This window comes from Salvelinus fontinalis, chromosome 2, assembly GCF_029448725.1.
Source record: "Salvelinus fontinalis isolate EN_2023a chromosome 2, ASM2944872v1, whole genome shotgun sequence".
In the NCBI taxonomy this organism is placed as follows: domain Eukaryota; kingdom Metazoa; phylum Chordata; class Actinopteri; order Salmoniformes; family Salmonidae; genus Salvelinus; species Salvelinus fontinalis.
This window is the reverse complement of record NC_074666.1, coordinates 21,653,299-21,671,351: the sequence shown is the minus strand read 5'-3', so window position 1 is coordinate 21,671,351 and position 18,053 is coordinate 21,653,299. Positions and strand designations below refer to the sequence as shown.

Here is an 18,053-nt window from a genome sequence, read left to right as displayed (position 1 = left end):
AGCCTGCTCTGTGAAAATTGACATGAGAGTTAACTCAATTATGTAGTTATTAAATCAGCACAAAGACAGTGCAGTGCTTAAGATCTGGCAGGGCACCAGTCAGTAAGCCTCCTGCTCTCTCTCTCCCTCCCCGTCTACCACCCCCCCCCCCCCCCTCTCTCTCTCTCCCTCTCTTGCTCTACCAAGCCTGTCAGTAGCCAATAAGACTTATTAGTGCCAAGTCAGGTACAGACTTGGCTGGGGTTCTGTGAAGGTGATGCCCCCTGGCCCGGTTCTGATCGGTCTGGTTATATGGCCAAGCAGAGAGACAGTTGAATGGAGTTAATCTGAAAGCCATGTATCCTTGGACCTGGTTCTGATGAGAGGATTGGCTGGATCCCCCGAGATAGGTGCTCCCAGGCCTAGTGCTGCTGCTGGTGGTTCTCTTAGATGTGCTGCTAAAGAAGGCCACGTTTTGGTTCTCTTCACTAGTCTCACTAGTCTCTTTTGATGTTTGTTTTCTGTCTGTTGACAGATGAGTTGTACTGCACTGTATATTAGAGGTGGGTGATATGGACTAAAATCCATATTTTGCCCTAAATTACCTGACTTGATGCGATAATGATATAACAATACATTTACAACATTAATATGTATTATCCTTTAAACTACTACGACTAGTTTTATGGTTGTTGCCATCAATTCTCCTAGTACAATCACCCATATTAGCAAACTTATTTCAAACATATTTACATTTCTCTAGTACAGGCTACTTATTGCATTGAACGATATCAGCAAAATGCCTGCGATAAGTGATTGGTTTCGTCGGTGTCGTTAATTTTCAGTTAATCGTCCTAGTTCTACTGTGTTTGAATGCAGTTAAAGGTATACTTCAGGAGCCATAGCGGCAAAACATCTATGCACATTAGTTGCAGTAATGAGCTTGGGCTCTGTTTTAGGATCATCGAGCTGGATGAGTAGAGTTAACTAGGTTTCCAAGGAGAGAACATCACACTCATACTCAAGATCACAGTCTGGACGATTGTAGAGATACCCCACACTCTCAATCCCACTGGGAACATACTTGAGGTTCAGATAAGGAATAGACCAATAATTCTCATTCCTTGTTTCGCCGCTTCTTGGTTAGTCAATTATTAACTGGATGCATACCTGTGGTCGACCTTTCGCTCCAAACACTCATATATTAGTGCTAACCAGTCCCGTTGCTATGGAGGCTGCAGCTGTAGTCGGTTGGGTCTGTGTACCGTGTAATCTGACCCCCTACCCAAAAACAGAATAGACATTGGGTGTGTCAGAAATGGCGCCTTATTCCCTATTTAGTGAATAGAGTGCCATTTTGTACGTACAGATGTAGGATCTTCATTTGACCCGTATTGTCGCAAAAAAAGAATCCTGCAGCAACAGGATTTGAACATTTAGTCCATAATGTTGCTTGATCAGTGGTTAGGCAAGCCAAAATTAGACTACATGAAAAGTGGAATACTGTTTCTATAACCGTGTGTTATTACGGGTAGAATCTTACATTTATCACCCTGTTGCTGGTGAACTTTCAATGTATTTGAGGTTTAAAAAAGCTTACGAAAAATGTATCAACCCATACAAAAATGTCCATTAACTATAATCCACATAATAATTCACATTTCCTGTTGCTTCAGGATTATTGTCCTACTGTAGCAAACTGGCTCAAATTAAGATCATACATCTGTATCCATTGTACACCATCCCATCATCCCAGGTATGACTCAGCAGCATAAGATAAAAAAAGTCCTACTGAAAAGAAGTAGAACATGGTCAGTCCATTATTGACAGAAACAATCAGAAAACCCAGACTTACTGAACAAAAACAGTCTAAGCAATCAAAGTCAGGATCCTGACAGGATCCAGACTTAGACAACAGAGCCTCTCACAGAGAGAGAGAACCAGGTCTTATATGCCATGCCAGCCAATTGTTCAAGATTTACACTCTGGCTTATTGTGGGGAATGATGGACAGGAATAGGGTTGCAAAATTCCGGGAACTTTCAATAAATTCCCTGGTTTTCCTGAAATCCAAGTTGGAGGAGTCTCTGAATCAGGAATGAATAAGCAGGTCTTTCTTACGCACTTCTCTGTAGTTGGTATTCAGACTTACCTTATGTAGGTGCATAACGGGCTTTGCAGGTATGGTAGTTCAACCGCTGAAAACCCTCCCACTTGCTGGCCAATAGATTTTCTTGTGGAGTTTTCGTTCAATAGGGTTTTCAGTATATTTATCTAAAGCCACCCCTTTAAATTTGGTTTACCTTTGATTAGAATTTTCGCAACAGACTCACTGAAAGATAGCCATCTAAAAATACAGATATTCATCTTTTCAGTACCATTTGGTAGATTTAAACCAACTTTGATCTGGTATATTATTTAAGTTTAGAAATGTATTCATAAATGATTAAAAAACAGGTTTAGAGAGCCTTTACGCACCAAATATAATATTGGTGAATCAAAAATACAGTGATTTGATTTATCCTGAAAGTTTCCATATTCAATTGTTCAGTCCCTGAAATATTGGAAAGTGAGAAAAGTGTACAGTAGAGGTTGAACAGTAGTCCTATAAATCTACCCCAATTCTTGTATTATTTTTAACTTAACAACATGAATTGGGGTATTTAGAATATTATATAGGTAGAGAACATTGTAAGGAACAAGTCTGTGTCAATAACTCAGTTTTGGCAAAAATGCAGATGAACCCTTCCAACTGGGCACAGATATCAATTCAACGTCTATTCCACGTTGGTTTAATGTAATTTCATCGAAATTATGTGGAAACAATATTGATTCAACTAGTGTGTTCCCAGTGGGTTATCATTCCAAGCTCTCGATATGTTGACTGCTGTATATTTTGACTTACCCTGGAGTTAAAGCCTTCATTCATATGCCATTTCCCTTTCATACTGTAAAAAATCTGATTGTACATTTTCTTAGTGTTGGGTGTTCTATTCTGCACCAGGTTCAAATGAGTAATAGGTTCACTTGTGTAATCACAGTGTGCAGTTAAGCATATCAGTTGTTAAGTTGAAAGAAGACATTCAGACTGAAACTCCAGTAGTTCTGTGTTAATTCACTTAGTTCCTTACAATGGACAGCTTGAAATTCTAGTCCTGCCCACACCACCACAGAATGCAGGCCTGGTGAGATTTCTGGTTTGCCAAGATTTTTAGCGGCATCTCTACAACCGCAAGGAGGGAAATAACTTGGCACCAAAAAAACGATTCAGACTTCAAAGTATTTTAACAACCCAGCTTCTTCTCAAGTTTCTGTAACTGTTTTTAGCTCTTGTTTTAAAGTAACTGTGAAGTGTTTCCGAAGTTCTATGAAATATGACCTCAAATTAATTACAATATGTGTGAAATAGTTTTTCTTCCCAAAAATTGCAATTGAGTGTAAAAAAAAATAAGATTTTCTGTGTTTGAATGGTGTGGGTGTAGACCATTCAGTAAAAATATTTACATGGGTAGACCACTGATAGGCCATCTCAGCCAATGAGCCATCATGACATTGTGTTCTATGTGGAAATAGAAAGGATTTTTTAAACGGTCTGTTTGAGATACACATTTGAGGTTGGGTGTTTTGAGTGTTTTCCCTAATTCATGCTTTGGCCACAAATACTTAGGATGGGTCAACATTATTTGGGTATGAGTTAACAGATTATTAACTTTTAAAAGTGAGATTTTCACTGGACAGTTACTTTTAAGACCTAAAAATATCATGCATTAACCTTTTACATTTAAAGAAGATGATAGCAGACAAGAGGATCATTTGACTGAGAATGAGGAGAGGATATGTGAGAGTGAAGTGAGACATGACAGTCTGAAGTGGATAGGAATGGGAGTTGAGCTGTAGAAAAGAGTAAGAAAAACGCCATGTGAAGATGTGAGATGTGATAGAGAACAGCGAGAAGAAGTAAGTGAGGAGAAGAGAGAGAGTTGAGATGTGAGAGAATGGAGATGTGAGAGAGTGGAGATGTGAGAGTAGAGATGTGAGAGAGTGGAGATGTGAGAGAGAAGAGAGAGTGGAGATGTGAGAGGTGATATGTCAAGAGAGTGGAGATGTAAGAGAGAGTGGAGATGTGAGAGGGTGGAGATGTGAGAGGTGATATGTCAAGAGAGTGGAGAAGAGAGATTGGAGATGTCAGAGAGTGGAGAGAGGCTAAGGCACAACTGTAGGCACTAGACTGACTCTGCTGGCACGATGTGGGCGGGTCATTGTTCCCCGGGGCATGGGAGGCTGCCAGGACCTGTCAGGAGGCTGGCTGTGGCATTTAGGTCCACTAAGGAGCCATGTTGCTATCTATTCAGACCCTCTGTCTCTCAAAGCAGCTAAAAGGGGACTATTAGCTTTATTAGAGTGTGTGTGTGGGGGGGGGGGGGGGGGGGCACCGCTGGGCTCCTGGCAATATATTTGTGTGATGCTAGTTCTTAGTTCTTTTCCCATCCCCAGGTTGAATGACTATTTATCCTGCTCATTCTCCGTGGCCTGTGTTTTTCTTATGCTAGCCGGTCTGAATGGTCCCATGCTGATCCCTTTTTCTACACTGTTGTTTTGAGTGTCTGGTCATGGGGTACTTTCCTAGGATGCCACTGTATTAGACAACATTTGGACAGAATATCCTGCTGTGTGTGAAGAAGACTTGTGTAAGACTAAGACTGGTGGCTTTCTCCACTTTCAGTAATACACAATGGCTGTTAGGTCATGTCCCCAGACATGCAGGGCATGGTAAACACCCACAAGGAGAGAGATCGTCATCGTTGCATGGGAGACTCCATCTGTAAGCATTAAAATGCTGTTGAAAATACCCCCAAATTCACACATTTACTATGATACAGTCATGCAGAATCAATTTTCTATCCCTAATAGACGGTTGAGCACTAATAGAATTCTCAGGCATATCCGCATCCCTCGATTCCTCTTGAGTTACTTAAGGCTTATAAAATATATCCTTTACTCCATTCCTTTGACATTAAGAACATATGGTTCCCATCAGAAGGAGTCATAATGGCTTTACTGGAATTGAGTTTTGGCATAATGACAGTACTCTGCTGGTGGTTGTGGTTTTGCTCTGCAGGGTGTATGTTCGTGCCTGCTGTTTTCCAACTTCGAGAGAGAACATTTGCGAGTGTTGTGTCTCTGGAGTTAGGTATGTGTTTTGCCTGTACTGTACATTAGATATGTGAATTTCATCAAGATACTGTCCTGCAAGAAGATACCAGCAATGTTGATTCAGATAGAGTTCAGAAGATAAATAGAGTTTGAAGTTAGTGCTATGTTATTACATTAATTAAAGGAATGGGAAATATGTCCCATACGAATGCGATGAGTCAAATATAAAAGGAACTGTATTTAGTCAGTTTAGACTGAGGGAGAGGTATAGCTATGCAAGGAATCCAGTCCTGGAGGAACAATAATAAAATGGGTCACGGTCCCATGACTTTACTCTGATGCTGAAGTAAGAACATTCCAAACACCATGACCGCAGAGAGCAAAGTGCTAGGCTTGGCTTACAGTAAGAAACTGTGATGTTTTGAGGGTGAAGTCATTGCAATGAGGTGGGTAGTACTGCACAAAGGAGAGCTGTTCAGTTCTGCTGACTTTAATTAACCTCCATCCACTACTCCTGAATCTCATAGCTTGTGACAGCGAGTGCAGTAGACCTGGGCAGGGAGCAAGTTATTTTGGCAAGGAACAAACCTCTCTTCTACCTTAGCCCTTCTACCAGTTAGTGGTAGCATTTTTCTACAATGAGTTACTCTGTCATTTAGCTCCTACGAGACCCTAGAGACAAGATCGTTTTTACAGACATTGAGGTCTGTTTACACACAGATACTGAACCCTGCTGGTTACATTGACAACCTCACCTCTTATATAGTGTTTGTCAGTGTTATTTTTTCCCGGATATTGTTTTGTGGTTAGTGCTATCTGGAATCCTTGGGTTGTCCGTACCCTAACCTTAACCCCTACCCTAACCATAACCTAACCCTAACCATTTTAAATGTACGTTTCAATGGGGTATTGTCAGAGTTGGGACGTCCCAAGTATCCCAGATAGCCTGGACCATTGATTTGTGGCCCAAGATGTACAGTATAGGTTCATGATAGGTATACTAATTGTACACTATCACTTCTATCCCTGTGCCCTATGTGTGTGGTTGCAGTTTGAGGGCTGTCAGAAGGCTTTCTCTCGGCTGGAGAACATGAAGATCCACCTGCGCAGCCACACTGGAGAGAAGCCTTATATATGCCAGCACCCCGGCTGCCACAAAGCCTTCAGCAACTCCAGCGACAGAGCCAAGCATCAGCGCACACACCTGGACACGGTGAGTTGAGTGGCATAACTCAGACAGACACACATATGGTGTGACAATGGCGCCGGAGGAGATGGCTGCCGTTTTACGGTCTCCTAACCAATTATGTTATTGTGTGTGTTTTTTCGCAATTTACTTTGGACATAATGTTTCTACCACCATCTCTTATGACCGAAAAGAGCTTCTAGATATCAGGACAGCGATTACTCACCTCGTACTGGAAGAAGAGTTTTTCTTTAATGAGTCGGACGTGAAGGACATACTTCAGACCCCCGACAAGGCCTTCATCCCCGTCATTCGCAGGAGAAAGAGACAGAGATATCGGGGACGTAGGTCGGGTTGCCTTGTAAGGATCCGACGGCGAGAGGGTAATCTGCCTTTACCACCAGTCCTATCAGCCAACGTACAATCATTGGATAACAAAATAGATGAACTACGACCACGTATATCCAACCAACGGGACATTAAAAACTGTAATATCTTATGTTTCACAGAGTTGTGGCTGAACGACGGCATGAATAACATACAGCTGGAGGGTTTACGCTGCATCGGCAAGATAGAACAGCCGCCTCCGGTAAGACAAGTGGTGGCGGTCTGTGTATATTTGTAAACAACAGCTGGTGCACAAAATCTAATAGTAAGGAAGCCTCAAGGTTTTGCTCACCTGAGGTAGATCTCATGATAAGCTATAGACCACACTATTTACCAAGAGAGTTTTCATCTATATTCTTCGTAGCTGTCTGTTTACCACCACAAACCGATGCTGGCACTAAGACCGCACTCAATGAGCTATATACGGCCATAAGCAAACAGGAAAACGCTCATCCAGACTTAAATCCATTTTACCTCATTTCTACCAGCATGTTAAATGTGCAAACAGAAGGGGAAAAAACTCCAGACCACCTTTACTCCACACACAGAGACGCGTACAAAGCTCTCCCTCGCCCTACATTTGGCACATCCGACCATAATTCTATCCTCCTGCTTACAAATAAAACTGAAGCAGGAAGCACCAGTGACTCGGTCAATAAAGAAGTGGTCAGAAGACGCAGATGCTAAGCTACAGGACTGTTTTGCTAGCACAGACTGGAATATGTTCCAGTGTTCATTAATAAGTGCATCGATGATGTCGTCCTCACAGTGACCGTACGTACATACCCCAACCAGAAGCCACGGATTACAGGCAACTTCCGCACTGAGCTAAAGGGTAGAGCTGCCGCTTTCAGGGATCGGGACTCTAACCCGGAAGCTTATAAGAAATACCGCTATGCCCTCAGACAAACCATCAAACATTGTGTGATTTCGCTCTCCGTAGCCGATGTGAGTAAGACCTTTAAACAGGTCAACATTCCCAGACGGATTACCAGGACGTGTACTCGAAGCATGCACGGACCAACTGGCAAGTGTCTTCACTGACATTTTCGACCTGTCCCTGACTGAGTCTGTAATACCAACATGTTTCAAGCAGACCACCATAGTCCGTGTGCCCAAGAGCACTAAGGTAAACTGCCTAAATGACTACCGACCTGTAGCACTCACATCTGTAGCCATGAAGTGCTTTGAAAGGCTGGTCATGGCTCACATCAACACCATTATCCCAGAAACCCTAGACCCACTCCAATTTGCATACCGCCCCAACAGATCCACAGATGATGCAATCTCTATTGCACTCCACACTGCTCTTTCCCACCTTGACAAAAGGGACAACTATGTGAGAATTCTATTCATTGACTACAGCTCAGGGTTTAACACCATAGTGCCCTCAAAGCTCATCACTAAGCTAAGGACCCTGGGTCTAAATGCCTCCCTCTGCAACTGGATCCTGGAATTTCTAACGGGCTGCTCCCAGGTGGTAAGGGTAGGTAACAACACATCCGCCACTCTGATCCTCAACACGGGGGCCCCCAGGGGTGTGTGCTCAGTCCCCTCCTGTACTCCCTGTTCACTCATGACTACATGGCCAGGCACGACTCCAACACCATCATTAAGTTTGCCGATGACACAACAGTGGTAGACCTGATCACCAACAACGATGAGACAGCCTATAGGGAGGAGGTCAGAGACCTGGCCGTGTGGTGCCAGGATAACAACCACTCCCTCAACGTGATCAAAACAAAGGAGATGATTGTGGACTACAGGAAAAGGAAGAACGAGCACCCCGATTCTCATTGACGTGGCTGTAGTGGAGCAGGTTGAGAGCTTCAAGTTCCTTGGTGTCCACATCACCAACAAACTATCATGGTCTAAACACACCAAGACAGTCATGAAGAGGGCACGACAAACACCTATTTCCCCTCAGGGGACTGAAAAGACTTGTCATGGGTACTCAGAACTTTAAAAAGTTCTACAGCTGCACAATCAAGAGCATCCTGACTGGTTGTATCACTGGCTGGTATGGCAACTGTTCGGCCTCCAACTGCAAGGCTCCTGAGTGGTGCAGCGGTCTAAGGCACTGCAGCTCAGTGCAAGAGGAGTCTTTACAGTCCCTGGTTCGAATCCAGGCTGAGTCACATCTGGCTGTGATTGGGAGTCCCATAGGACTGCACATAATTGAACCAAGGTTGGCTGGGATAGGCCGTCATTGTAAATAAGAATTTGTTCTTAACTGACTTGCCTTGTTAAATAAAACTATATACAGTTGAAGTTTACATACACTTTGGTTGGAGTCATTAAAACTCGTTTTTCAACCACTCCACAAATTTCTTGTTAACAAACTATCGTTTTGGAAAGTCGGTTAGGACATCTACTTTGTGCATGACACAAGTACTTTTTCCAACAATTGTTTACAGACAGATTATTTCACTTATAATTCACTGTATCACAATTCCAGTGGTTCAGAAGTTTACAAACACTAAGTTGACTGTGCCTTTAAACAGCTTGGAAATTTCCAGAAAATTATGTCATGGCTTTAAAAGCTTCTGACAGGCTAATGGATTTGAGTCAATTGGAAGTGTACCTGTGGATGTATTGCAAGGCCTACCTTCAAACTCAGTGCCTCTTTGCTTGGCATCATGGGAAAATCAAAAGAAATCAGCCAGACCTCTGAAAAAATATTGTAGACCTCCACAAGTCTGGCTCATCCTTGAGAGCAATTTCCAAATGCCTGAAGGTACCACGTTCATCTGTACAAACAATAGTACACAAGTATAAACACCATGCGACCATGCAGCCGTCATACCGCTCAGGAAGGAGACGCGTTCTGTCTCCTAGAGATGAACTTCCTCTGGTGCGAAAAGTGCAAATCAATCCCAGAACAACAGCAAAGGACCTTGTGAAGATGCTGGAGGAAACAGGTACAAAAGTATCTATATCCACAGTTAAACGAGTCCTATATCGACATAACCTGAAAGGCCGTCCAGCAAGGAAGAAACCACTGCTCCAAAACCGCCCTAAAAAAGCCATACTACGGTTTGCATATGGGGACAAAGATCGTACTTTTTGGAAAAATGCCCTCTGGTCTGATGAAACAAAAATAGAACTGTTTGGAGGAAAAAGGGGGAGGCTTGCAAGCCAAAGAACACCATCCCAACCGTGAAGCACGATGTTGGCAGCATCATGTTGTGGGGGTGCTGTGCTAATCCAAGTTTATAATTTTAAAAGACTAATTGATCATTAGAAAACCCTTTTGCAATTATGTTAGCACAGCTGAAACTGTTGTGCTAACTAAAGAAGCAATAAAACTTTAGACTAGTTGAGTATCTGGAGCATCAGCATTTGTGGGTTTGATTACAGGCTCAAAATTTCCAGCAACAGAACTTTCTTCTGAAACTCGTCAGTCTATTCTTGTTCTAAGAAATTAAGGCTATTCCATGCGAAAGATTGCCAAGAAACTGAATATTTCGTACTAGCTGTGTACTACAGCTCAGTTGTGCACCGGGGCCTCCCATTCCTCTTTCTATTCTGGTTAGAGCCAGAATGCACTGTTCTGTGAAGGAAGTTGCTGATGCTCCAGATACTCAACTAGTCTGTAGAAGGCCAGTTTTATTGCTTCTTTAATCAGAACAACAGTTTTCAGCTGTGCTAACATAATTGCAAAAGGGTTTTCTAATGATCAATTAGCCTTTTAAATTGATAAACTTGGATTAGCTAACACAAAGTGCCATTGGAACACAGGAGTGATGGTTGCTGATAATGGGCCTCTGTACACCTATGTAGATATTCCATAAAGAATTCAGCTGTTTCCAGCTACAATAGTCATTTACAACATTAAAAATGTCTACACTGTAATTCTGATCAATTTGATGTTATTTTAATGGACAAAAACTATGCTTTTCTTTCAAAAACAAGGACATTTCCAAGTGACCCAAAACTTTTGAACGGTAGTATACATATTACCTCAATTACCTTGACTAACCAGTGCCACCGCACATTGACTCTGTACCGGTACCCCCTTTATATAGCCTTGCTACTGTTATTTTACTGCTGCATTTAATTATTTGTTATTTTATATATTTTACTTATCTATTTTTTACTTAACACTTATTTTTCTTAAAACTGCATTGGTGTTTAAGGGCTTATAAATCAGCATTTCACTGTAAGGTCTACACCTGTTGTATTCGGCGCATGTGACAAATAACATTTGATTTGATTTGAAAACACACATCGAAAGCCGAAAGTTGTTGGTTTTGTGACATAATTTACATTTTGTGTCTGTGTGTTTGTGCAGAAGCCGTACGCGTGTCAGATCCCTGGTTGTGTAAAGCGCTACACTGACCCCAGCTCCCTGCGCAAGCACATCAAATCCCATTCATCCAAAGAGAGGCAGTTTAGGAAAAAGGTCAGTATGGAGCTGCCTGGACTCTGCTCTTAACAGTTATACCTGATAATCAGCTTCATCACGCTTTGCTGTCAAAGTGTGACTGCAGTCTCAATGTCTCTTTAGACACTCTCACTCTCTCTCTCACTGCCTCTTAGTTTCCCCACTTACTGTACGTAATGGGGACACTTCTGTTGTATCACAAACACATCCACTCGTACAGTACACTATGCCGACACATAATATTGTATACATCTTCACTAGTTAGTTGATTTTCTTTGCTGCGTTGTAATATTCAGACTATTAAAGTTCCTGTTGATAAAAATCATGCTCTGTCACGATCGTCTTGCTGTGAGAGATTGGACCAAGGCGCAGCGTGTGCAAAATACATCTTCTTTATTTTAAGAAGAGAGAAACAAACAAGAAATGAACAACTATAAACGAACTAAACAAAATAACAAAACTGACGACCGTGAAGCTAAACAGACAAATAGTGCTGACACAAACACTACACATAGACAATTAACCACAAATGCATGATGCCCATGGCTGCCTTAAATATGGCTCCCAATCAGAGACAAATGAAAGACATCTGTCTCTGATTGAGAACCACTCAGGCAACCATAGACATACCTAGACACATTCACTCAACCATAGACATACCTAGAAACATTCACTCAACACAAACTCATACACTACACCCAACACCCCCTTTACCATATAACCACCCAAAACGACAAAACACAAACATTCCCCATGTCACACCCTGACCTACCTAAAAATAATAATGAAAACAAAGAATACTAAGGACAGGGTGTGACATGCTCATTAACTCTATATTCGAGTTAAGGTTATGTAACCATAGATACTGTACAACAAAAAAGTAAAGTTTACAAATGCGCGCTCCCACATTCACAGCTTCTTTCATTAGCAAGTTACTTTATTCTCTGCTTGCATTTATGCTGATCTCTGTACATCTGTTTCCATGTGATTGGTCTAAAGCTGAGGTCATCAATTGACATGAGCCAAGAGACATTAACGGACTGTCTAACCATCCAACCCCTGCTACCCAGCCTCTCTCCTCTGGACATGATTAACAGCAAGCTGGGCCAATCACCAATACCTTCCCTAGATCTCTACACAGGTACGCATTTTTTACATGCATTGACAGTGCCTTTAGTACAGTAGTTCTGGCAAATATAGCCTTACTAGAATGAAAGCCATGGTTTCATACACTGTATATACAGAAGTATGTGGACACCCCTTCAAATTAGTGGATTCGGCTATTTCAGCCACACCCGTTGTTGACAGCTCAGCTGTATAAAATTGAGCACACAGCCATGCAATCTCAATAGACAAACATTGGCAATAGAATGGCCTTACTGAAGAGCTCAGTGACGTTCAACGTGGCACCATCATAGGATGCCACCTTTTCAACAAGTCAGTTCGTCTAATTTCTGCCCTGCTAGAGCAGCCCCGGGTCAACTGGAAATGCTGTTTGTGAAGTGGAAAGTTTAGGTCAACAACTACTCAGCTGCAAAGTGGTAGGCCACACAATCTCACAGAACAGAACCATAGAGTGCTGAAGCGAGTAGCCTGTATAAATTGTCTGTCCTCGGTTGCAACACTCACTACGAGTTCCAAAGAAGAACTGTTCGTCGGGAGCGTCATGAAATGAGTTTCCATTGCCAAGCAGCCACACACAAGCCTAAGATCACCATGCACAATGCCAAGCGTCAAACGGAGTGGTGTAAAGCTCGCCTCCATTGGACTCTGGAGCAGTAGAAACACATTCTCTGGAGTGATGAATCACGCTTCACCATCTGGCAGTCCGGCGGACAAACCTGGATTTGGCGGATGTAACTGTAACGTTTGGTGAAGGAGAAATAATGGTCTGGGGCTGTTTTTCAATAGTTTTGGGAAGGCCCTTTCCTGTTTCAGCATGACAATGCCCCCGTGCACAAAGTGAGGTCCATACAGAAATGTTTTATTGAGATCAGTGTGGAAGAACTTGACTGGCTTGCATAGAGCCCTGACCTCAACCCGATCAAACACCTTTTGGATGAATTGGAACGGCAACTGCGATCCAGGCCTAATCACCCAACGTCAGTGTCCGACCTCACTAATGCTCTTGTGGCTGAATGGAAGCAAGTCCCCGCAGCAATGTTCCAACATCTAGGGGAAAGCCTTCCCAGAAGAGTAGAGGCTGTTACAGCGGCAAAGGAGGAACCAACTCCATATTAATGCCCATGATTTTGGAATGAGATGTTCGACGAGCAGGTGTCCACATACTTTTGGTCATGAAGTGTATGTTCTTATACTCCTTAGTTTGAGTCTGAGTTAGAGGCTTATGCTGTGTGTAGGATTGTTCGGTGTATTCATATCTCTCCTTTGTTGTCTGTGTTTGATAGATCTGCTGACCAGTGGGCAGTCTAGCCACTGTGTGTCTCTATCCATCCCTTTTCCTCCAGCTGTTCCACAGGGCCAACCCTCCTCAAACAGCTCACACCTGGCTCTGCTGCGCCCCCAGCAGGACAGTTATAGGTATACAGCCACACAGCAGAAAGATTATTATTAGTCTTCTAGTCTATTTATTTTTTTATTTAACCTTTATTTAACCTTTATTTAACTAATCTATTTGAGTTCACCACATACGTTTTTTCAGCTGTGAGGCAATTCTAGAGTTTGTTTATTGTCGTTGCCGGTTTTACATTTATATGGGGAGGGAACTTTTGCATTTAGGATAAACAATTATTATTCGTACAATGGTGTTTTTCCTATGGTTAGATTATGACAATTCATAGGCAGCTGTCACAACCTGGACCTGGCTAAACTTCCCTGACTTCTGTCACTTAGTATGTGTTGCCGTTGTGGTTATGTGGAAATAATTTTCTAAGACATTGATGGTGAGACCATTTTCATATTAAAACTATTTGTGCCTAATATACTGTAATTCTGTTTTAAATGTAAAAAAGTGTAAGAGACAGTCTTGAACTAGAAAAGTGAATACTGTTTAAACCATTCATCATAGTCATATTTAGTCACATATTTATATCGCTGTAATGAAGTATTCTCAACATAAATGCAATAATCAATTTATAATAAACCAGTGGATGATGCTGAGGGGAGGACGGCTCATAATAATAACTGGAATGGAGTTTAATGGATGGAACGGAGTGAATGGAATGGTATCAAACACATGAAAACCATGTTTTTGATACCATTCCATTTACTCCATTCCAGCCGTTATTATGACCCGTTCTCCCCCCAACAGCCTCCACTGTAATAAACATATAGGAGTAGGAGTCATGCAAGGATGTTTATAATTGCATTCAATGTTCCTTCCTTAAGACTGAGAATTCAGTCATTTTTCCAGGTCTTGTGTAAAGTTTGAAGAACTTACATTTCATGTGTTTCACAGTTATGACAAGTGCTGGCTAATGAATGTTCTGAAGTCATTGCCTTAAGAACTGTCTTTCAGTCTCACTCCCAAGGATTTATTAAATCAAATCAAATGTTATTGGTCACATGCACATGTTTAGTTGATGTTATTGCGTGTGTAGCGAAATACTTGTGCTTCTGGCTCCAACAGTGCAGTACTATCAAACAAGTAGTTTCTAATATATACACTAGATGACTGACAGTGGGCGCTGTTTTGAAGCCCTCGCAGCTCTATCTTGGCACCATCGCCGGTGTAAAAAAAACATTTTGGGAGCTATAGAAATGCATTTATTAATGTCAAAATTTGTTTTTGCCACGTTTATTCTATTACAGACACCTTAATGCATACTTTTAAATTATATTATGTAAGATAAACATAAAGATAAAAATCATATATTAAAACATTTTCCTTAAAGTATCATTTTTTGGAAAGTTTTGTAACTGTCCTCACTACAACAACAAAATACTTAAATAAATGTACTATATATACAAAGGTATGTGGACACCCTTTTAAATTAGTGGATTCGGCTATTTCAGCCACACCCGTCGCTGACAGGTGTGTAAAATTGAGCACGAAGTCATGCAATCTCCATAGACAAACAATGGCAGTAGAATGGCCTTACTGAAGAGCTCAGTGACTTTCAACATGGCACCATCATAGGATGCCACCTTTCCAACAAGTCAGTTCGCAAAATGTCTGTTGCTAGAGCTGCCCCGGACAACTGTAAGTGCTGTTATTGTGAAGTGAAAACCTCTATGAGCAACAACAGCTCAGCCGCGAAGTGGTAGGCCACATAAGCTCACAGAGCAGGACTGCCTAGTGCTGAAATGTGTAGCGCGTAAAAATCATCTGTCCTCGATTGCAACACTCATTACCGAGTTCCAAACTGCCTCTGAAAGCAATGTCAGCAAAGAACTGTTCGTCAGGAGCTTCATGAAATGGCTTTCCATGGCCGAGCAGCCGCACATAAGCCTAAGACTACCATGCCCAATGCCAAGCATCGGCTAGAGTGGTGTTTAGCTTGCCGCCATTGGACTCTGGAGCAGTGGAAACATGTTCTCTGCAGTGATGAATCACGCTTCACCATCTGGCAGTCTGACGGACGAATCTGGGTTTTGCGGATGCCAGGAGAATGCTACCTACCCCAATGCATAGTGCAAACTGTAAACTTTGGTGGAGGAGGAAAAATGGTCTGGGGGGGTTTTTCATGGTTTGGGCTAGGCCCCTTAGTTCCAGTGAAGGGAAATCTTAACGCTACAGCATACAATGACATTCTAGATGATTCTGTGCTTCCAACTTTGTGGCAACAGTTTGGGGAAGGCCCTTTCCTGTTTTAGCATGACAATGCCCCCGTGCAAAAAGTGAGACCCATACAGAAATGGTTTGTCGGTGTTCGAAGAACTTGACTGGCCTGCACAGAGCCCTGACTTCAACCCCATCAAACACCTTTGGTATAAATTGGAAAGCCCGACTGCAATTCAGACCTAATCGTCCAACATCAGTACCCAACCTCACTAATGCTCTTGTGGCTGAATGGAAGCAAGTCCCTGCAGCAATGTTCCAACATCTAGTGAAAAGTCTTCCCAGAAGAGTGGAGGCTGTTATAGCAGCAAAGGGGGGGAACTCCATATTAATGCCCATGATTTTGGAATGAGATGTTCGACGAGCAGGTGTTCACATACTTTTGGTCATGTAGTGTATAATTTAGTCTTTGAAACATTTAATTTAAATACTGTAGAATTCTATTAATTCTACTGCTCCTCAAGGGGAGTGCCAATATGTCCGACCGGTGGCTTCAAAGCCTCACTGACCAATACATAGCTTCAGCAATCCAGGGTGTATATACATCATTGCTCTTTACCCTACTGGGTTACCGATTAACAGCGTTCTTGGTATTCTGCAGGGGACAATTATATCTTTACACAGTGACAGACCTTACCTAGTCCTGTTGAAATCTACAGTCCCTCCAACATACTCAATTGATGGCTCCTGGCAGATACTTTTTTTCTGTCTCAGTGTGTCTAAGACATTGATGGGCAGATATGTGTTTTAATGGCATCACTGGTTGCATAATGTCTGACTCTCTGACAATGTGTCAGACAATGGTGAATAGATGGTTATATTTCTCATCCATCCCGTTAATGTGGTTAGGTTTTTTAAACGTGTTCACATCTACTTTCTGTGAAGAGAACCTGCAGGCCCAGTTGCATCTGTTGGGCAAGCGACTGGCTATTTTCTATTCATTTTGAGTTCCCATTGGCACAGTCCCTGTAGCCATGACTGATTCAAATGCCTCTCCCCTTTTCTCTATTTTTTTCTCATCTGCAACAAATAAGTACTTAAACATCGGTTGTCATGGATTTATGGCAGTAGGCTCATAGTTAGAATAATCTGATTAAAATAAAGCACAATTTTCTCCCATTGTGAAAGACTCCAATAGGCTTTTTGTGGCACGCTGCATCTCAGCTGTGAAGAGAGCTGTTGATAAGAGGTTTTACAGGTTGGGAATGGCCAGCAACACTGTTGCCTGTTCAGCTCACAAAAAAACATAACTTCGTCCATGCACTTCAAAGGCGGTGAGAAGGAGGGTTTTCTGTCATTTTGGGCAGCCAGATGCTCATGGCTTCTCACTGACACTGATTGTCCTGGCAGCAGCGGTAGGCCGCAGCATTCACCACATGATTCTGGGTACACAATCAGCCATTGAAAGCGTTGGTCATTGGTCTCAAGGGCCTGCATTAGTGGAAGCTATAGGCACCAACTTGAGTGGCTCAGGAATTCAATAAGTGAATCATAAAATCTGAAAAATACCATTCAGAGGCTGTGGGAAGAGAATTGCTGTTATTACCTTTCTAGATGTTAAATCGATTGTAAAATCCCTGTTGACATTTTCTTCACTGCCTTTATGTGATTTCGTTATTCACTCATTCAGCCTGTTCATCGTTATTCCCTTAATCAATTGCATTGTAAACACCTCAATTATTTTAATTACACTGGTGCCAGTAAGAAAAATGAAAAAGGTTTACAGCTACACAATAAAAGCATTCAACCAACTCATTGTTTTGCCTTCTGAAGCATTTTCTTATCTCCTACTTTCTGATGCTTAGTTTGGGGAAATATATTTTTCCAGTCTGGGCAACAACAAAAAAAAAACAGGTCATTAAGATTTCTCTCAAATACCGTCTGCTAAATAAGAAACTTCTATCTGTGCTTAGTTCAAGTTGGTTATTTAATGTCGGGCAAGTGTGCTATGTTACTATGCCTCAGTTACGAAGTAGCTGCCTCTTTTAAACAGACGTCTACTTGTCAGTGTCTTTTGACTGAAAGAATTGTCAGTGGTTTGAGGCAGAGAGTAGGGTTAACAGCATCATGATATTGTGTGTCTTTTGACTAAAAGAACTGTCAGTGGTTTGAGGCAGAGAGTAGGGTTAACAGCATCATGATATTGTGTGTCTTTTGACTAAAAGAACTGTCAGTGGTTTGAGGCAGAGAGTAGGGTTAACAGCATCATGATATTGTGTG

At 42.0% G+C, this 18,053-nt stretch overlaps 1 protein-coding gene across 1 annotated transcript in view; it reads left to right on the top strand.

Moving 5' to 3' along the window:
- LOC129814214 (zinc finger protein GLIS3-like) overlaps positions 1–18,053 on the top strand; it is a 31,622-nt gene that overhangs the window by 9,856 nt on the left and 3,713 nt on the right. The window contains exons 4-7 of the mRNA XM_055867184.1: positions 6,184–6,345; positions 11,000–11,110; positions 12,092–12,233; positions 13,501–13,633. Of these exons, the coding sequence (XP_055723159.1) occupies positions 6,184–6,345; positions 11,000–11,110; positions 12,092–12,233; positions 13,501–13,633 (548 nt within the window). The remainder of the gene's footprint in view (positions 1–6,183; positions 6,346–10,999; positions 11,111–12,091; positions 12,234–13,500; positions 13,634–18,053) is intronic.